General features: G+C 47.3%; 1 protein-coding gene across 2 annotated transcripts in view; it reads left to right on the forward strand.

Annotated features, from left to right (window-relative positions):
* LOC146813077 (uncharacterized) overlaps positions 1-22220 on the forward strand; it is a 509801-nt gene that overhangs the window by 201270 nt on the left and 286311 nt on the right. For both annotated transcript variants that reach the window (XM_085620067.1, XM_085620068.1), the window contains one exon: positions 20812-20856. In XM_085620067.1, the coding sequence (XP_085476193.1) occupies positions 20812-20856 (45 nt within the window). The remainder of the gene's footprint in view (positions 1-20811; positions 20857-22220) is intronic.

The following is a 22220-nucleotide window of genomic DNA, read 5'->3' on the forward strand; positions in this document are numbered from 1 at the left end:
GCAATAGAACAATCAACTATAACCCCAAATTCATACAATTTTATGCGGTGGCCCACCGAGTCGCAATTACCCTCACTCCCCAATGTCCAGGTGGCGGTCCATCCCCGGAGGCTCACATAGTCCCCCGCTATAAGCATTCCACTTTCCCCGTATCTGCGTCCGCTTTTTAGGACACCCTCTCAACTCATAAATTGTCTGTTCCATCAGCATGCACCAATCTATGTCCCACTGCCATTCTACGATAGTTGGTGGCTCTTGGGCGCCCCATCCTTTGGCAATGTTCCGCTTTGCAATCATAGTCCCCAACATCACCCACAGTTTCTCCTTGCTGCTTAGATCTGGTGGACCCAAAATATTCAAGAGGCACAGCTTTATATCGGGTTCGATTGTGACAGCCATGACCTCTTCCATACACTTAATCAACCCCGCCCAATAGTTCTGGATATGTACGCATTCCCAGATGATGTGCACAAAAGTGCCCTCCTGCCCACATCTCCGCAAGCACCCTGGATCAGTCTTGTAACCCATGCGCACTAGCGCTGGCCCAGTGAGGTAGACTCTGGAGTATTTTCAGTTGTGACAGTCTGAGTCTGGATGAAATGGCTATCTCTTTGGCCTCCATCCATTCTTCATCATCCAATTCCGCTACATCACGGTCCCACCTAGCCCGGAGTTGGTCAAGGGGGTCTGCCATATTATTGATTTAACTTTTTATATGTCATGGAAATAGACTTTTGGGGCATATATTCGTCTAATATCCTATCTTCTAGCGCAGAGGACTCTGAAAGGTATGTAATAATTGTTGATAAATTCAATTGCTGTGCGCTCAGGTTTCAAGTTATAAGGGACACTCGAGGTTTCAGAAATACAATTTCACGTTTGCCAGGCAGCAACACGTTCCTGATCAGCACGCTAAGCACTAAAATTATTTTGTTAACCTTATCGAACATTCAAACAGGTTCACAATACACACACATTTATAATTTACACATCCCAGTGTGCCATGCCCACTGCTTATGGCAAGGATAAGTCACCCCTCTATCAGACCTCACAGCCTTAAGACAGGGTGCACCATACCACAGGTGAGGCCATAGCTGTATGAGCAATATGCCCCTACAGAGTCTGTGCCATTCACAGACATTGTCAGTACAATGAAGCCATTTTATGTACATGGGCTGGGAGTTTGTCAACACGAACTCTACAGCTCTTTGGTGGCTTTACTGAAGAATGAGAAGTTTAGTATTACATTTTCTCAGCATAATAAAACCACACTGAAGTCAGTGATGGATTTATTTTAAAGTGCACTCAGAGGACATCTTAGTTATACACCCTAAAAAACTAGCAACATCTAGTGTAGTGACTGACTGGTCTCCGCCGGCCAGCCATCACCAGACATGTTTCTGACCTCATGGGGTAAGAGCCTTTGTGCTCCCGAAGGTCAGAAAGAAAGCCTGCTCTGGGTGAAGGTGATTCACACCTTCCCCTGGCAGGAAGAGCACCTTGTGATGTGCTTATTTGGGCATCTCCAACCAGTGGAGATGCCCGATCCCCTCTCCAAGACCCACCTTTTGGCGGCAGGACAGGTGGGAAAATTAGTAAGGAGAGTATGAGTTTCCACCTTTGTCTAGCACACCCATAGGGTCGAGGATCATCAGTAGCTGAGGTAAACCCCTCTTAGAAATTCTCAGTCTTGAATTGGAGAATTAGGCCCAATAGGAACAGAGATGTTTCCCCCTCTCTAAAGGGAGGGGGCATCCAAAGGGTGTAGTCTCCCTAGGGGACAGTAGCCATTGGCTACTGCCCCCCAACCTCAGTAATACCCTTAAGTTTAGTATTTGAGGGCTTCCCTGGACCTTGTTCCTCCGATTCCTACGAAGAAGGACCAAAGAGCTATGCAGCAGTTGAGAAGAAGACAATGACTGACTTGGTCCCATCCCTACCGGCCTATCTCCTCCTCCAGTGAAAACTCAAGAAACTGGTGTGGCCCGCAGCCAGCAACCTCCAAGAACTCCGGAGGAGCTGTGCTGTCTTCAACAAAGACTCTTATCTCCCGTGGACACTGGATTTGTCCAGCAAAGAAACCAACACAAGGACTCCGGATCCAGGCAGATTCCAACACTTGCACCACTCTGCACCCGACAACTACAGCCCGAGTTTAGATGGCCCGCCAAACCAGTGAAGTCTCCCTGCCGATCCTGACCTGGGATCCGGCGTTGGTTGGCCATCCTGAGCTCCTGCCTCAACCTGTAGGGTCCTCACGACCGGAACCGGTGAGAAAAACACAAAGCCTAAAGACACCCCTGCACCCTCAGTCCCCCGACCTATTAGTGCCCAACCAACGGTGTCCAGGCATCCCCTCCCCCCCCCCCACACTATCTAACTTACCGCTCCAGTCGTGGGATTCCTTCAGCCAACCTTCAGAACGGAGCCTGCAGCTGTTTCCACCAACCTAGGATCTCCACTGGTTTCAATGGGGCCCTCGACACCTCCTTGGCACTCTGTACCCGGCCACCCTTTTGCCACTCGTGGTGCAGTCTCAGTGCTGTTTGGTGACCCCTCCTGTGCTGATCTTACCTGTGACCAGTGCCTATTCGAAGTGCCCCCAGCCTCCATGGGATGACACTGGTCCTAGTGACCTCTGCACCTGGCTGCCCAGTGTCGCTGGTGGTGCACTACCTACCTTGGTCCGACCCTTTACCAGTGTTGACCAAACCCCTGGAGACTGAATCTCAAAACCGCTTACTGATCTGGAAGTTACTCACCTTTTTTTCCCCCATAGGATTGCATTGGTCTCACACTTTATTGCACTAAGTGTGATCCTAAATACAAAGTATCACTTTTTGTACTGAAAAGCATTTCTTGCTTATGTAAAGTATTGTTTAATGCTATACAAGGCTATTGCCAGTAATTTTAAAGTATTCCATAAACGTTTACTTACCTGGAACGGAGTTCAACTTGGTTCCTAGGATTAAAAGTAACTAAATTAATATTTTTCTACAAACATTGGCCTGGAGTCAGTTGCTGCGTGTGTGTTCCTGTCCTGTATGAGTACCTAAACCAAATGCATTCACACTACCCTCTGATAAGCCTGACTGCTCAGCCCAGCTACCACTCAATTGAGAGTAAGGTATTATCTATTTTGACCTCTGCCATACCTTTGGGGACTCACTGTATCTCTTTTTGGTATAGTGTATACAGAATTGGCTTCCTACGGCTTTATACCCCATAATTGAGATTCAGAGATGAGTATTGGCATACACTTTTTTTTTTTTTTTGCGAAAACCTTTATTGCACATAAAAATCAATACAAACATGGGCCTACAACCACCAGGGCCGGCCGCTAATATATACATGTTCAACAACATCAAGGAAGCAATAGGCCCCCTGGGGCTCAGCCGAATTAACAAAATACTGAGTGCACCTCAGAGGTTATCAGGATACATAATTTTTAAAGATAAAAAGAAAAAGAAAATAACACCAAAAAGCAAGGCGGAAACCATCGAAAAAGGGGGCGTCTAACCACGGCCAGGGAACCACACAGTACCTACCCCACCCTCGGGTGGTCAATGAGGATGATCAAGGGGGAGGTGGGGGCGACGGGAGAGCCACAACCATCTACAGGTGAAATGTAATAGTCCGGGAACCTCAGGATCAGGGGGACAAGGCAGCATCAGATGTGTCCACGAGGGGGGGTGTGCAGATGTTCCCTCGATACGCGTTCCACTGGCCCCAAATTCTACCCCACGCCCCCGGCTTACCCCGTGCCACATACACCGTCTTTTCTCTGCACATGCACCAATCCATGTTCTCCTTCCATACTGACACGGTGGGAGGCCGCCGGGAACCCCAAAGCTGTGCGATGTCCCTCTTAGCAATCATGTTCCCAAGAGCCGCCCACCGAGTCTGAGCCGCGTTATAGTCATTAGGCTCCCACACGTTCAGCAAACATCGGCGAACTTCAGGCAATAGGGCGACCCCAGTGACACATTCCATGACAGCATGCACCCGGCGCCAATACTCCGCCACCTCACAGCACTCCCAGAGAACATGGAGAAAAGTGGCGCTGAGCTCACAGCCGCGCCTACAGAGCCCGTCTTCAGAAAAACCCATCAAAACTAAACGAGGGCCCGTCACGTAAACACGGTGGAGAATTTTAAGCTGGACAAGACGGAGACGCGCGAGTATGGCCACCTCCTTAGGGGAGGACAGCGCAGACTGACAGTCCTCGTCGTCCAGTTCCACCCCATCCCCGATCCACGCCTCCCGAAGACGCACGAGGAGATCCGCCCGAATGTTTATTAGTTTTTTATAGATAAGGGAAATAGTACTGTTGGGCAAGTGACCGTCGAGTATGCGGTCCTCGAGTGGCGAAGACACAGGGACTGCAGTCTCAGCCCCGATGGCCGAGAGCAAAGCGTGCCGAACCTGAACGTAGCGAAAGAACTCCCTCTCACTCAATTCGTACTCACTCTGCAGCGCAGCGAAGGATTTAACCGCACCCTTCACCCAAAGGTCACCTACTCTGCTGATGCCAATCGTGTCCCAACGCTCGAATCCCTTCGTCGTCCAAAGGCTTCCCAATCTTTCAGACGCAAACAAGGGGGTCGCGCCCGTCAAGCGATCATTCCAGCCCATGGCCACATTCGCAGCCTTCCACAAGCGTACTGCAATCTTAGTGGGACCGGTTAAGGTCCGCCCAGCCGATCGAGAGTAAAGCCCTCTGTTAAAGTTGCCGCCAGGCAACAAGAATCTATCCATTTCAAAAGCCGGATTCGGACCAGGTGCGTACCTTGCATGGTTAATAGCAGATAGCTGGGAAGCCCAATAGTACCTCCTGATGTCCGGGAGCGCGATGCCCCCGTCGTACCAGGGGAGAGTCAGTTTTGCAAGAGCAATACGTGCACAACCGTCCCAAACAAGTCTCCTCTGTAAGCTCTCCACTTCCCGGAAGTAGGCCGCCGGAATAATATCAAACGAGTTCTGAAGTGCGTAAAGGAATCTGGGAAGAGACATCATTTTAAAAAGTGCCGCACGACCGAGGGGAGACAAGGGAAGCTTACGCCAACGGGCCACGTCTAACCTCAATCTCCGAAGTGGAGAGAGGAGATTATGCTCGTAGCGGACAGCCGGATCCAATGAGACGTACACCCCCAGGTACGTAAAGCCGGAGTTGGACGCCTTAATGGGAAAACGAGAAGGCAAGAGAGGAAAGCCACCGGATATAGCATAGACACAAGATTTGGACCAGTTGATGATCAAACCAGAGTTCTTGCCGAAGGAAGTGAGGATGTCAAAGAGCACATTGAGTGACTTACGTGGTGAGGTGAGGTACAAGAGAATGTCGTCCGCGTACAACGAAACACGATCCTCGAAGCCAGGGGCCAACTGGATCTCTCTTATCGACGGTTCCCAACGAAGCCAAGCAGCGAGCGGTTCCAAAGCCAACGCGAAGAGCAGGGGAGACAACGGACACCCCTGCCTAGTGCCCCTCCCAAGAACGAAAGGCCGGGAAACCCTCCCGTTAACGACCACCTGTGCCAGCGGGGCAGCGTATAAGAGTTTAACCCAACTAATAAATCCCGCCCCGAAGGCAAAGATACGGCCATTCTATCGTATCAAAGGCCATCGTGGCGTCCAAGGAAACCAAGATGGCCGGCTCTGAAAGATATTCCGTCCTTGCAAGTACGCCATGTAGGCGCCGCAAGTTAAGGGCCGTATTCCGGTGCGGGATAAAACCGGATTGGTCCGGATGCACCAGATCGCAAATAACAGTAAGCAGTCGGTTCGCAAGAACCTTGGCAAGGATTTTCGGCTCTGCGTTCAACAGAGAATTAGGCCTGTACGAGGCGCAACGGTCCCGAGGCTTACCGTCCTTGGGAATCACGACTATAGTGGGCAGACGTTGGTCATCAGGGAGAGAACCGAGTTCAAGCGACTCCGAGAACATACGACGGAGAAATGGCGCAATTTTATCCGGTTGCAGTTTATAGAGTTCAATCAGGAGTCCGTTGGGGCCCATAGCCTTGGCTGAGCGAAGGGAACGAATCGCGGTAGCAATCTCGTCGACCGATAGGGGGGCATCCATCTGCTCACGCTCATCCACCGACAAGCAGGGCAAAGCAATATCCTTCAACAAGTGACGAGAGTCAACCTCACCTCTAGCAGACACCGGGGAGTACACAGCACAGAAGTAGTCCGCAAAACACTCCACAATCTCACCAGGGTCAGTCACACTTACTCCCTCCGACGTCTGAAGCACGGGGACCACTCGATTCACTCTCTCCTTCTTATCAAGCCAAGCAATCAATTTACCCGCCTTATCCCCAGCATCATACAGTCTACCCTGCTGTTCCCTATACATTGTCCGAGCAGCATCCGTGACAAGGGACTTATATTCGAACTGCTTCAGGCTGAGGGCGTGGAGCCCTTCCTGAGTGACACCCGTCTCCAAGGCAGCCTCCAACCCCGATATCTCAGCCTCCAACGCAACCACCTCCCCGTTCTTAGCTTTCTTGGCCTCCACGATCAGGGATAGGGCGTGTCCTCGGAGAACCGTTTTGAAAGCCTCCCACAGGGACACTGAGGACAAAACGGACCCCTCATTCTCAAGAAAATACTGATCAAGCGACTTAACGAGACCCTTGCGAATCTTGGGGTCACGCAAGTACCAGGGGTTAATGGGGGCGATCCGCCCAGCGGATCGCATCCCGGTATCGAAGAGGAGCCACAATGGGGAATGATCGGAAATGCCCCGGGCCAGGTGCTTAACCTCCCGGACCCGGGCGGTCTGGGCCGCGGGCATAAGAAAATAATCTAGTCTGGAGAGACTCCCGTGGGCCCCGGAGTGGAATGTGTACTGACTCTGTGTCGGATGTATCAACCTCCAGCAGTCCACTAGACCGAAAGTGTCCAAGAACCCGCCGAGCCACTCCTGGGCGGCAGAGAGGGCTCTGGGAGGGTAACGATCTAACTCGCCAGAAATCACGGAATTCAAATCCCCACCCACAAGCAGGAGACCATCAGGAAGTTCAAGTAATATACGACCCACATCAGAGAAAGTGGAGGTCTGGAGGCCCGGGGGAACATAGACCGAAACCAATGAAAGAGTCTGCCCCTCCCACCGTCCAGTCAAGGACGCATAGCGCCCTCTATCATCGAGTAACTTTGTCAATCTCAAGCGGGAGGGAAGTGCGCAGCAAGATGCCCACCCCTCTGGATCCAGTGGTGAAGCCAGAGTGCGCAACCAGCCGGTAGCCCCCCCTGTTCATAGCATGACATACATTGCCCACCAAGTGCGTCTCTTGAAGAAATACCACATCAGGGGCCAATCGACGCAAATATTGCAACACAACCCCACGTTTGATACGGTCCCCCAATCCGTTGACGTTCCAAGACATCAGTTTCAACCCGTCCCCCCCATCCCAACACAAGAAGCTGGAGTCCCAGGGCACGCAGCCAGACACCTGAAACTGAAAGGGAACAAACACACCGCCTTGAAAGGAAAAAACACACAACCCAATAACCATTGCCACCCTCCCACCCCCACACCAGTGCAACTCCCCCCACCCTGCACCCCTGCGGACTATACAGCCCCCCCAACTTGCAGTGTGCCTGTCGCCCTAACAATCCCATGCTACAAAAAGACCCTAGAGGAGGAAAGGGATCCGTCCCCGCCCGCACCCAGACGAAACATTAATAGACAAAATATAAAATTGCAGTAGAACCTGGCTGAGCGCAGAAGGAAATGTCAAAGTGGAGGACCAAGAATCATTCCTGCAGAGGCCCACCGCCCTCGGCACCGCCAGTACGCCCAGTCCGGTCTCCCCGTTTCGGCAGGGAATCCAACCAGTCACTCACTGTGTCTGAGCGTTCAAAAAAGCGAGTCCTATCTTCATATTCCACACGAAGCCTGGCAGGGAAAAGCATAGAGTATTTGATGTCCAGATCTCGAAGACGGCGCTTCACCCCCTGAAAGCTCATTCTCTGTTTCTGAACGAGTTGGGTGAAGTCCGGGAAGAGGTTAACGGAGGAATTCTCATATTTAACTGGGCCGTGCACCCTCGAGGCCTGCAGGATCGCATCCCGGTCTCTGTAATGAAAAAGTTTTGCAATGATAGGCCTCGGGGGAGCGCCTGGTCGAGGCCTACCGCCCGGGACACGATGGGCACGCTCCACGGCGAAGAACTTGCTCAGGCCTGAAGGAGCAAGATGATTGAGGATTAGATCTTCGACCATGAGGTCCACCGGACGATTGTTGGAAGTCTCCGGTACACCTATGACACGGATATTATTGCGTCGTGCCCGACCTTCGAAATCCTCCAGCCGCCGGGACATCGCGTCGTTTGCAGACTTTAGATCGCCAAGAGTTGCCTGGAGGTCTGATACATCCGTAACAAGAGTGGATGTCCTCAAGTCCAGCGATTGAACCCTCTCGTTAGTCTTAGAGAGATCCGCCCGGATTAATGTAACATCAATGGCAACCGTGTCAATTTTACGGGCCAGAGCCTCGTACTGCTGGGCGATGGTCTCCCTTATGCCGTTGATGGCGCCCATAAAGTCCTGCAGCGACAATTCCGTTGGGACGTACGGGCCCCCATCGGAGTCCTCCATGACGGCACTTGCTGGCCCGGGGGTTCCTTTACCCTGGGTATAGCGATCCATGATGTTACTCTGGACTGGTCCCCCATGCTGGGATGTCTTGGTCTTCCGTTTCTCGGGATCCCCCTTGCCCCCTATGTTGAGCGATGCTCACCGGTGGGGTCCGCCCGGACCGATAGCAAAGGGGCACCAGCAGATCAGACACACTGTCCGAGAGCCCGCTCGGAAGAGTTGAGAAAAAGGCACAAATCAGTCCAGTACCAAGGACGGAGGATGCCCCCGCCGCGCGAAGTAGCTCCTCGATCAGGACATGCAGAAGTGCAAAAGCGAAACTGAAAGTGGGGGCGCGGTCATTGGCAAGGCTCCGATGCCGTTGTTGTTCAACTACTCCCCGGCCCCACGGTTCGCCAAAGCACCGGGCACAGCTTCCAGGTGGGCCTGCAAAATGCAAGACGCTGTATTTCAGGTCTCCCCGGTCCGATTTACGTTCTGAAAAGAGTTATGGATTCAGCCAAGGTTCATCCTCCAGAATCCGTCCACAAATCCAGGATAATGTCAGGATAAGTTGCGAGGAGCGGCAAGGGTCCGGGGAGCCCTGTGCTCACGCGACCATCTTGGATGCGCGCGAAGCTCCTCCTCTGGCATACACTTCTTGATATATAGCTCAACAAGAGCGCAACTGGCTTACTTTTTATCTTTGACACCAAACTAAAAAGAATCCCAGCTAAATTACAAAACTTGAGGCATCTCTGCTTTAGACAGGGCACCCATAACCCTTATGACTCAAAGGTGACCCCCCAAATAAGGCAATTCATGAGTTTGTCGCTGGGTGGTACCCTGTAATGCAAAAAAATCAATTTTACATTTTTTTTACCCACAGGGCATTACAAACGTCCCAGACTAAAAATCTCCGTGCATGCACCATTCTGCCAATGTCTAATGAATTTACTCAGGTCATAGTCAAGAGCTTGTAGGAAAGCCACCAGGCCTGGGTCAAGCCCCAGAAGTACAAGATCTTCCCAAAGTTTGGACCTGACTACGCTATCAAAGGTGCAAACCAGACCCATAATAGCTATACATTGTAAAACTTATCCATAGAAAATGACCTATATGATATTTTTATCCTTGATATTTTTGACACTATATTCTGTCCCACAATATTTGTTTCTGATATTTTGTCCAAACACTAAATAGGTGCTATCATGGAAGGCAGGTAATCTGTAGAACCCATGCATCTCAAACACTTTGTTGCCATGTCTGCAGAAATAAGGAAAAGGTACATTTGACGCCAGCAACATTAGTGACCATAGAAAAAGCACAGACTTTTACAATGTCACAGGAGATATGTTGCCTGCATCTCCATATTGGCAAATAATTCACAGCATTGCACACCTTCTTGTGTTACTGAAGTCCAAAGCTTGGAAATCCTTCACAAGTGATTTAGAAAACAGTTCCGGGTTGCAATCTCCATTGCGAAGGATGCACATACCGAGCAGGCAAGGAGGAGGAGGCCACCCAAAAAGCGGGGACGCAGAGAGAAGAATTGGCAAAGCCGCCTATACAAGAGCCGTTGGCTGTGAAATTGTGTTTTAGCCATGTTGTACACCAGCCTGGCTGCTGTTCAGCATGGCGAAAGATTTGTGGCGTTGAGGATAGTGACGTGAACTGTTGTAGAGTGGAATGGTCAGAGTGGAATAGCATGTTATATCGTGAAGTGGCATGTATCGTTGTGTATTGGAGTGACATAGATTTGAATTGAGTAGAGTGGCGTATAGTGGAGTAGAGTAGAGTGGACTGGTTTAGGTTTAATTGGCGTAGAGCATTGCAGAGTGCAGTGGTAAAAAGTGCAGCAGTGTAGAATTCTGCAGCATACAATGCAGTGTTGTAGATCAGAGTGTTGCATAGTAGAGTGCAGCAGTGCAGAATGGAATGGTGAAGAGTAGAGTACAGTGGCAAAGAGTGCAGTGGTGCAGAGTACAGTGGCACAAAGTGCAGTGGTGCAGAGTCGAGTGAAGTAGAGTGGTGAAGAGTTGAATATAGTGCCAAAGATTGCAGTGGCATAGAGTGGATTGCTGCAGACTGCAGTGGCATAGAGTTGAATGATGCAGAGTAGAGCGACGTTGAGTGGACTGATGTAGAGTGCATTGGCATAGAATGCAGTAGTACAGAATGGAGTTGTGTAGAGTTCAGTGCGTAGAATGCAGTGTGGCAGAGTGGTGTTTTTGAGTCCAGTGGTGTAGAGTGGAGTAGCATTGAATACAGTGGTGTAGAATAGAGTGCAGTGGCGTAGAGTAAAATTCAGTGGAATGGTATAGAGTAGAGTGGGCTGGTGTAGAGTGTTGCAGAGTATAGTAACGTAGAGTGCAGTGACAGAGTGCAGTGGCATAGAATTCAGTGGTGAATCAATGAAGCATCGTAGAATGCAGTGGTGTAGATTAGAGAGGTGCATAGTAGAGTGCAATGGTGCAGAGTACAGTGGCATAGAGTGCAGTAGTGTGGAGTAGAGTTACATAGAGTAGAGTGGCGTAGAGTTGAGTGGAATAGAGTAGAGTGATGAAGAGTGCAGTGGTGTACTGCAGTGATGCAGGGTAGATTGGCCAGAGTGCATTGGCACTGAGCGCAGTGTTGCAGAGTAGAATGCAGGGGCCTAGAGTGCTGTTGTGTAGAGTGCAGTCGACAGTGCAGTGGTTTAGAGTAGATTCGCGTGGAGTGTAGTGGCATAGAGTAGATTGTTCCAGAGTAGAGTGAAGTGGTGCAGGGTAGAGTGCAGTGGCGTAGAGTGTAGTGGTACAGAGTAGATTAGAGTTGCATCCAGTGGTTTGGTGTACAGTGCAGGGGCATAGATTTAAGTGTTACAGAGTAAAGTGCATTGGCGTAGAGTGCAGTCGTGTAGAGTGCAGTATTGCAGAGTGGCGTTGAGTGGAGTTGTGCAGAGTAGATTGTGGTGGCCTGGAAGGAAGTAAATTGTGGTGGCTTAGGATGGAGTGGTGTAGAGCACAGTGGCGAAGAGTGCATTGGTGTAGAGAGGCATAGAATTAAGTGGCGTAGAGTGGACTAGAGAGCAGTGGCGTGGTGTAACGTGGAGTGGTGCAGAGTAGAGTGGAGAATGCACAGTGTGATAGTACACTGCTGTTATAGGCAACACATTTTCAGTTGAAATGACCGTAAAATCTTTACAGTGCAACTATGACAATGTGTGGAAATGGCATCACAAAGTGTATTTATTTGTTTGGAAATGGAAACCTTAGTTGCAGCAAAGAAAGAGGAGAGTAGGAGGACTATTTGTGCCGCATTTAGCTTTGCAACAAGACTGGGTAGTAGAACGCTCAAGGCATTATTTAAAGGGGGGGGGGGTGGGTGTGTGTGTGTCCGTGTGTTTGTCCGTGTCCCGTCCAAAGGAATTCCGCCTTTTTGCCACACAGCGGAATGGACGAAATTAAGTTAGTGCATGTGTTTAACTTTATTCGGATAAACGTCCGCACCTCCGCCATGACGCATTTCGGCCTCCCACGAGGCCTTGATCATATATATATATATTCTTTAGGGAGCCAATTCTGTTTACATAACTTTATTCATGAAATTTGTAGTCATGTATTGGCAGACCCTTGCAAGTTCTGGAAATGTGACAAGCTATATTTCCATAATTAAAAACGTGTTAGAGCTCACACGTGCCAACTGTCAAGCCTTCCCACCCTTCCCGTGCAAACTGTAATATCATCCCTGCACTCCGTGTGCCTTTCAGCACGTGTATCTCTACCTCAGTGGTTCACAAATGTTTTCGACCCGTGGCTCCATTGGCCACACTTACTATGCTAGATAACACCCCTGTGCATGTAGGCCCCATTGCCAGTGTTTCTCCGCTTGAAGAATATTTGCATGCACTTCCATGTCTACCCATGTCATACGTGCCAACACACCTGTCTCAGCAGGGTGACTCACGATTTTTTAAACCACATACAGCTTTATTTTTGCTGTCTCCTCCCTAAAATTGGCCCCAAATCAATGCAAGTAAAATAAATTCCTCTGATTATTTTTTTTAAACGTTCCTCTTTTTTGCTTCCGAATGTTGGCATTATGCCTTATATTGTGTTATACTTCCCTGTACACAAGGAGAGAGCAGGCCTGTCTGGAAATGTGTATGTACTGAAAGAAATGTGTACCGGAAGTACCTATGATTCAAGTACAAATGTCAATACTTAATAATACTTAGTGTGTTTAATAGACAGGACAACTGTACTTTCCTGATAACTTAAATTGGTGTAAAATGCATTTGGAAAAAAATGAAACTGTTAACAAGTCTAACAAAGTAATTCAGGCATCTTCCGCTTAATTTGGAATGTTGGAACGTTGGTATCCAGTGAAATATGGAGGTCATCTCCTTTGACATGCCATCAATTAAGTACTACATTTTCAACTTTAGGCATGTCACTTACAAATCATCAACTTCATGCGTTTAAGTCTAATTAGTTTAACTGAATCCAATTGATCCTTCAACATTAAATGCATTAAAGTGCTTGGTGCGCGGCTCCCCTTGCTAGTTTTGACGGCCCCCCAGGGAGCCACGGCGCACAGTTTGGGAACTACAGCTCTACCTATAAATACAAGCAGAGTGATGCAGTCAACGCTTGGCCTCGGATCATTCTGAGCCTTACCTGAACTCCAGCGGTGGCGCGTTGATCCAGCGATGCTGTGTCCTTAATTGAATTCCTGCTTCACTACAGTGTGGTGCGAGATCTTCTGGCGGTCTCTCTTCCTCCTGCTTCACGTTGGATGTCTGACTTCCACTTTTTCCAAGTCAGGCAGTCCGTTTCCTGTCTTCACTTTTTTTTTTTCACTTGGCTATGGATACAAAATAAAGAACATTAAAGGATTGTGAGTAAAAAATCTAGTGACTCCTCTCGCAGCGCGAAGAAAAGCAAATAAGGTAATTTCATTTCTTTAACACTTACGTTTCCTCGATTGCAGATCTGCTTTGGTATTTATTTGAATATAACCAGGGCTTTAAGTGAGATGAAAAAACTGAGTAGTCTCTCAGAGGGGTGTGGCAAATGTAATTAAGGGTGTGGCTTAAAAACACGTAATCTAAAAATCTGTGCTTAGCATACTGTGCGACCCGACTTGTATTTTGCTGTTTCTGTTATTGCATCCAGATATATAATAAAAAAAGTAACATCATACCTACAACAAGTTAGGACTTTTAGCTTTGTCAATGGTTGTCAGTTGCATAAGATAAATAAGCAGCAACTATTGTATATAATATTGAAAAAGCTTCCACTTAAAGCCCTGGTGACACCACGACAATGTTGCTCCTCCTGAGTCGCAAAAAGCGAAGGGAATACAGAGAGAAAATGACTCTCTTTAAAGGATTTCCCTTCCCCTGCAATGCTCACCTGTCATGACGTCACGCCGTAACTTCTCCACCAGTGAGAAATGATCAGTGTGAGCATGTGCACATCGATGTGCCTGTTGCAACTGCAGGTTGGAAAAAAACGAACCGCCTGTGAAAGGGCACAAAACAGAGCCCGATAGAGACCCCTTTCGAGGCCCTCCTTTAAAAAACTGCCTGTGCTCAGCACCTGTGAGACCCGGCCCACTTAAAGCCCTGAATATAAGACTGCTTATGAATTTCAATGAGCATTTTTCCTGGAACAAGTTGAGCAAAGATTCTACGAACTACACAGTCTTTTTAACCTTGAGTGACCTCTTGTGGACATTGGATAGAACTATTTTATATAGAGCCCATTATCAAGAAATTCCTTCAAAATAGCGTACAGCACAATTAAAAGATTTAAGAAAAAACAGTATAATCCGCAGGATCCGTTGGGGGCTGCCCGTGTCAAGTTGTTTTCTACTTTTATGCCTATTGATCTCGCCTGCTCACTTAAAATTCTTAAGGGCCTCAAGTCAGGCTCTCCAAATGACCCCTGCGCTGCTAGATTCCTGGCTGTCGCTGCGGATGTTATCAATCCCGAAGGTAATGCATTGGTTGACATGTCTCTCCGGGAGGCCGTGGTCCCAGCATCTTGGAAGCAGGCGCTAATTCTTCCGCTTCTTAAGAATCCCTCTCTTGACCCGTAGCTCCCCGGTAACTATCGTCCCATCTCACTCCTGCCTAGCTTGGCTAAGGTCTGTGAAAAGGTGGTTACTAACCAACTTACTAATCATGTTGAGGCTTTGGGACTCTTGCATCCGCCAGAATCTGGCTTCTGGCCTCTGCACAGCACCGAGTCGGCATTGCTGGAGGTGGCGGAAGCAATCCGGGAGTGTCAGGACGCCGGTGGGAGGGCGGCTCTTGTTATGTTAGACCTCTCTGTGGCGTTCGACACGGTGCCCCACTCCTTACTCCTTGACCGCCTCTCGGTGATTGGTGTTTCTGGGGCTGTGTTGTGCTGGATCAGATCTTTCTTGGAGGGCCGCTCTCAGCAGGTCTGGCTTCCTCCGTTTTTCTCGGTGCCCCAGCCGGTGGACACTGGTGTCCCGCAGGGGTCATCCCTTAGTCCCCTTCTTTTCAACATCTATATTACTCCCCTGGTCTTTCTAGCGGAATCATTAGGGGCTAAATTGATGGCCTACGCTGACGACACTCAGCTTTTGTTCACTTGGGGCCGGGACAACGACTCAGTTCTTGCGGCACAACATTGCCTTTTCTCTGTGTTTCAGTGGCTTGCTCAGGCGCAACTGAAATGCAATGAGGAGAAGTCCGTGGTCCTTCTTTATGGTCCGATTACGGCCAATTTTAGAGAAAGATTATGGCCCCCTGCCTAGCGCAGAGAGAAAGGCTGCAAAGAATCTGGGTGTCTGGTTCGATGAAAATTTGAACTTTTCGACACAGATTAAGAAGCTGGCGGGGACCTGCTTTGGCACCTTGAAGGCACTGAGGAAATTTCTTCCTCTTAACCCTAGATCTGCCAAAGAAACGGTGGTCCGGGCTTTGATATTGTCCCGTTTGAACAATGCGAATGCACTCTTCGTGGGTATCCCTGGCTACCTCCTAAAGAAATTGCAAGTTGTCCAAAATTCGGCAGCCAGACTCCTTCTGGGTCTGTCAAATAGGAGTAGTGTGCGTGCATACCTGCACTCCCTGCACTGGCTCCCAGTGGAGTCTCGGATAAAATTCAAAATGCTGACCACTGTTCACAAGGCCCTTTATGGTCTTGGTCCCCTCTACCTACAAAAGAGGTTTGCTTTTTATATACCAGCGAGACAGCTGCGTTCGTCCTCTCAGCTTTTGATGCTGACCCCCAGATTTAACCTCCAAAGGCTGGGCGGGTGCTCTTTTGTTAGGTCAGCTGCTATAGCTTGGAACCTTCTGCCGCTGACATTGCGCGGCCTTCAGGATCCTACAACCTTTAAGAAAAAACTAAAAACCCTTCTCTTTTAGCCTCATTTAGATATTTGCTTCCTCTTCTATTGCCGTGCGCGCTATAAATAAATATAACATAACATGTGAGACATCTGCTGTGATTAGAGAGTGTTATAGAATTAACAGCGTAGTATGATAATTTATGTTTGATTTTATGTTTTATATAGTGCAACTATAAACAATAGAGAGCTTTAACTGTAAGTCCTGCAAAAAGACGCCTTCCTAGAAAAAAACACAAAATAAAGAATTCATAATTAGACATGTATCAGAATATTGTTTTCTTTTGCTGCTAATAAAATATAATTTTGAAGCCCAGATTTATAATCACTTGTTCTTATTTTCACAGTATAAGACGTACAATTTTATAAACCAATGTCACAGATGAGATTCTCCAAGAGGTTCCCATTGTATCCTTCAATAGTGTGATGTCCTGAGGATCACAGCAGTATTTTTTCATTCTTTATCTCTCCCAATTCCCCCTTCCCCTTGAAACCCGTCCCAGCTTAATAGTTACAAAAGGCATTGTAGCTGGGAGGAGTTTCAGGGAGGTTTGGGTTCAAATGTCTCCCTTGAGGAGTGGCTGTTTTTTTTTTTTTTTTTACAACCAGATTTTATTAGGTTTTTAAGACATTAACATACCTAGATATTATGCACGTCATATCTGGTACACATTACGCAATACAGTTACTCTCTAGTGTGCTTAGTTTAACACCCCTTTTAACAAAACAGTTCCCCCTCTCCCCTTGAGTTGCGCTTAAGTAGACGTAGTCCAATCCCTAGGTGCTGTTGGGTTCTTGTGAGTCAGGCTTTTAGTTTCAGTATGATGTGGTGCCTATTGTCCCTGATCTGAATACTCATCTCTCCCTCACCCCTGTTCCAGCGCCGTTGAATGCGGGGAGCCAGTCCGGGTATTATCCTGTCGATCTGCCGTCAGTTTACTCACTCGATTTTCCCACGCCCTGGCCCTATCTATTTTACCTATCCCTCGACTAGCATTCCTGAGCAGTAGTCTACCTTCCACTCCCGCCCACTTGTCGACTTCTTTTTTCCAGGAAACAATCCTATGCCCTCCTGGTGCCTTCCAATTCCTGTCTAGCTCGATTTTGGCCAGAGCATAGGCCAGTTCCTGAAACTTCCCGGTCGTCTTGTTTTTGGCCGTTGTGTGGGAACCATCTAGCAGGAAGTGCTCTGGGGAATGCGGGAGCTATTTGTCAATGAGATCACCTACTACATGCCTTATCTCCTCCCAAAAAGATTTCAGCGTGGGGCAGCTCCAAAACATATTAATTATATGTGCCTCCCTCTCTCCACATCTCAGGCATGCTGCTGTCTTCGTCCCAAAATATCTATTAATGTGGGTCGGGTGAGGTATGCTCTTTGCAGTATGTAGAAATTAATTCATTTAAATTGCACTTTTCTAGATGCTTTTGGGGTTTGTGCTAGGATCTTGCCCCACTCCACCTCTGGAATCTGCTTCCCCAGGTTTTCTTCCCACTGTAATCGCAGGTACTCTAATGACCTTTGCTATCTTGCCTCATTGCTTGTAGAGGCAGGAGACTGTCTTGATCCTCCCCGCTGATAGCACAACATACATACAGCCTGCTATCATCCGTGGCTCCATGCCTCCACGCCCCAGTGTTTTCTAATCCTTCTGGTGAGGGCTCAATGCTTCAGGAAGTGGCCTCCCTGTAAGTCATATGCCGCTTGCAACTCTTCAAATGAGAGCAGTGTAGAATCTTAATATAAGGTCCCCATCACTTTCAGTCCTGACTCTTCCCAGTCCTACAACCCCACCCAGTGTTCTCCCTGTGGCAGACAGCATAGCATTGTGATGGGCAAGTTCACCCGCTGTGTCACTGAGAAATAGTAATAGGTTGTCTGCATATAGGGCTTTAGAATGTGTCACCGCTCCTGTCCTCAGGCCACTATAGTCCTGCCCACTCTTCACCCTGCATGCCAGTGGCTCCATGTTCAATGCGAACAGGAGTGGGGAGAGGGGGCATCCCTGCCTTGTACCCCTCTCCACCCCCTGTCACGGTGCGCACCCGGGCTGTGGGGGACGTTTAAAATAGCCTTACCCATGCCAGAAAGCCTCCTCCCAGTCCTATCCTGTTCAGGTGAGTGGCTCTTGACACCTAGTGATTACGATATGGAGCATAGAGGAGCTTAGCCTGAACCGCTTAATACTTAGCGACTTCGTTACTTGATCATGCTTTAAAAATCCCCTAGTTGAAGTATATTTGCGATTAATTCCCCAAGTTGGTAAGGGTGGAGCTATTTTCTAACTCTGAGGGTATTCTTAGATTGGATTCTAAATGGGTAAAGGGGCACTTTTTCGAAGGGAATGCATTGTTAGAAGAGTCTGAATTGCTGAAACTCTCAGTTGAAAAGTATGTACTGCTAACTACCACCCAAGATATGGAACCCTATTTAGCTCAGATGAAAAACATTAGGGAGAGATTTTTGCTTGTAAGATTTAGATTTAATATATTGCATCTGTCTTTAGCTCACCTAGACTCACCTAGACTTTGTTATGATTTTAAATCCCTGGGTCCCTGCAGCTGTGATGATAGGTCTCTGCATGATATGATGCATTTTATCATGTTTTGTCAATTTTATGATGTGCCCAGGAGAACGTTTATTGTCCCATTGCTTAAAGATAGAGGCTTTTCACAAGTTTGCCCTGCCCTGTTGTTTTTACTGATGCCAGCTGTTGAGTCCACCCTTTTAAATGTTGTATGTTTTTTAAGCGCTATAACCAGCCTCAGGAGGTCACAGGAAAATTAATTGTGATGCTTGTTTTTAAAGTACTTTCTTTGTAGAATGTATTGTTTTTATGATTCTGATATATGTGTTTATGGTTTTTAATGTAACCAAATAAAAATATAAATTGATTGATTTTTGATCATATGAAAGAAATTGTTTCCAACACGCTTCAGAATTAATGAAATACTTGCACAGTTCATTTAAATGTTGCTGTGTGCTAGAATTCAATCTTTTTCCTAACCCCAATATCCAGCAAGATTGTCACATAAATTATCACATTTTGAAGTCTGAGAAAGAAAAGTAAACACCAAGCTTCGTCAAAAAACAGAGCTTGACATTTGACCTCTGTCTTTGACTGCATAGCAAATTCAACAAGATAAGAACAAGATTACAGGCCTGTTTACAGAAACGAGCACTGGTGGAGCAATACAATAGTAGTTAGTGTGAAAAGGCTTTGCTCCTTGGGTGGGACGAACTCACCCTTGATAGCCTAAAACAAATAAAGCTAGCAAATAAAAACCAGAAAATATGAGTTATAAACCACAAAGCCAATGGTAAGCAACGGACAGAATGCATTCTCAGGGAAGATTTCTGAATGTCCCTGAGATGTCTTTAGCAAACTAGACAGTTGTGCTGTCTGGTAGGCTTCTACCAAGCCATTGTGGAGTTGGTAGCAGATAGTAGCTTTTAAGAATGTCATGTTGCAGATTTTCAACTTTCTCCTGTCCTCTCTGGCACCCTTTCTGGCACAGTGAACACATTATGGGCTGCCAGTCAGACCTCTGCTGCCAGACCCTCCCCCAGTACCAACTGACCTCTCTCACAATCTGACTGCCCTCCAAAGAGGGGAAACAATGTCTCTGCTCCTATGCTGAACGCCACAGTGAATGTTGCCCCATCGACACCCCCTCTCGCTCAGCAACTTTAATTTGGATCCATCAGCACTGCCCCATATTCTGGAATAAATTAGGAGTTGGTGGAATTCCACAGAGTTACCTAAAAACTCTGTAAGATTCTGTGGCGTTCCAATGATTTTTACCGAACGGCAGCACACAACGTACCTGAGAGTGCTGCTTCTTCCTGTTGCTCGAGTAGATAGCGTATTCGTGCGCCGGTTTTCTCAACTCGAGCAGCAGGTTTCTCAACGTGTGCATTGGCGACTTGATGCGACTGCCAGCATTGAGAAATTGAGCTGGGACTCAACCTGGCACTTGATTTTCTCGCTCAGAAACTTAGCTTTGGCAAGCTGAGCATGAGAAAACGCTGCCACGTAGTGGTTGGCGAATTTTATTCTAGATCTCCACACTCCATGCGGAGCACAGAGTGGCTAAAACTCTGCAAACTCTGCTGGCGGAGCGGAGTTTACTGCCCACCCCTTGAGTAAATACGTTTTCAAGTGAGGTTCCAAACACTGCCTGTATCAACTAAAGATTTGTGAGCCATGCTTCACATCTGGGGCACGGAAGAATTAAGATAAACTGACTTGTGGGGACAAGGGTGGCCCATGTTTGCCGCTCTTTTTTCATCATGTCAGGGGCACAACTGGGATGTGACTGAGACTGATGGAGCAACCTACTGGCGCACGGATGCTATTTCAAGAGTTGTTCTAGGTGAATCTGGTGCTTGATGATATTCAGATGGTGAGGAATCTGCAGGTAGATTGTACAGCCCCCTGAAAGCATTAACGGTAATTTATATTTATTCTTTTTATCCTTTTGTGCTGAGGTAACAATAACAGTGGAAATGTGTGTCTTGCATATCCCTGCATAAATGTAAGCATTTACTGTTATTGGTGTGGGAAACAGTGCTCCCAATGTAGGGATTTGTCGGCTCGCAAATTTTAATTGAAGTTTCTCCACACTCAATTACTCTGCCTGCTGCTATTGGTCAGGTTACATACAGTCACATTCATGTTGACACTAATTATTTTGGCACTGTTCGACTGGTAATTGAAAAAACTGAAGGTGCTCAATCTACATAACACAAAGTTGGCCTTTTTGTGTTTAAGTATTTATTAGTCTGACATTACTACTGCAAATCATGTTTCCATCTAGTTCTTAACAACTCTTTTTTTTGTCTTGCAGCCGGTGTCCACTTTACTGAACCAAGTCTCGCATCCAAGTATTATGGTGAGTGATTGTAGGATGGGAGTGCTTGTGTATCATCAAAATAATTCGAAAATAGCTTCTTCTTCAAAATAGTTTGAAAATAGCTTCACAGTCTTGTTGGCAAAGATGCATTTGAGAAACGAAATAGGCTGCATTACTTACAAGCATTGGTAAAGCCAGTAGGTCTCGCTATATTTTAAGAAGCAAGGACATTCACTTTCAAAAGCCTTTTATAAGCTGCTGTCATCACTTTCCATAACCATTACCTGTTATTAGTGGTCTCTCTACATGTTTGGCCTGCTGTGCAAACATATTTTGCAGTTGGAAAATCACATTCTCTGGGCAACCCAATACAAATGTATATATATTCTAGTACCCCCAGTACACCATGAGCTCAAACAGCCACATAACACCTTTACTAATGCTTTCTCAGCTTTTCCCTTGCTACGTGCACCTTCTCCATCTGTGTTGATTAGTCCGTCTCGATCTTTCTCATGAAAGTGCCCCTGTTCCATTTTGGCATGCCCTTCACTTATCAGAACAAGCTTTTCGGGGATCCTACCTAGTAGTGCTGAAATAGATGAAGAAGCAATTGGATAGTTACACCGCAACCACTGGCCAACAAAACAGGTAAATAAATCTAGCTTAGTCTCGTGGACAAAGGGATCCTATTCGTATATTCCAAAAGGCGGAAGATGGAAAATCTGTGTCTAAAACAAGCAATGAACAGTACCTTATATTGGGAGATCAATAGATTCACTGTGTCTTAGAGTAAGATTGCAGGTGAGTCAAATATAATACCATGTACACATCTCATGAGTGGTTACAGAATATAAGGAAGACAAGCCAGTGGTGCTTAACTCAAGGTTTATCTCTTGATAGTGGTTATACTCTAAGTGGGCACTTGTCCCCTGCGGCCCATTTCTATGTCACTTGCTCCAGTCTGTGCTGCTCCTTACGGTTTTCTTGGTGCTGATCCTTCTGAGTGGTGTATTGTGGCGTAGCATCCGGAGTCTCTGATGTCCATGTCTGCTGTGTCCAGGAATTTTTTCATTGCCTCTGGGTCCTTGTATTACATTGTTTAACCTGTAGGGTGATGAGCATTGGGACCAGACGCCAGAGGCCACATCAAGTTTCTCTATTACGCTGTCCCAGTCAGAGAGCTAAAATCATCTTTTCACGTTAGTGTAGCTTTTGTGGTCATCATACACATTCTTTGCTGAATTAATGACAGGGTGGGTCTTTAGGTGACACAGGAAGAAGGCTAGGATCAGGGTGTTTAGATTCAAGGCTGTACAGTTTTTTATTTTGTGCCCAACATGGTTTTACTCTATGTACCCAATGTATTTCCACTGGCTCAAAAGTCGTCATTAGAGGCTTTGGGA

This window comes from Triturus cristatus, chromosome 7 (assembly GCF_964204655.1).
Source record: "Triturus cristatus chromosome 7, aTriCri1.1, whole genome shotgun sequence".
NCBI classification, from domain to species: Eukaryota; Metazoa; Chordata; class Amphibia; order Caudata; family Salamandridae; genus Triturus; species Triturus cristatus.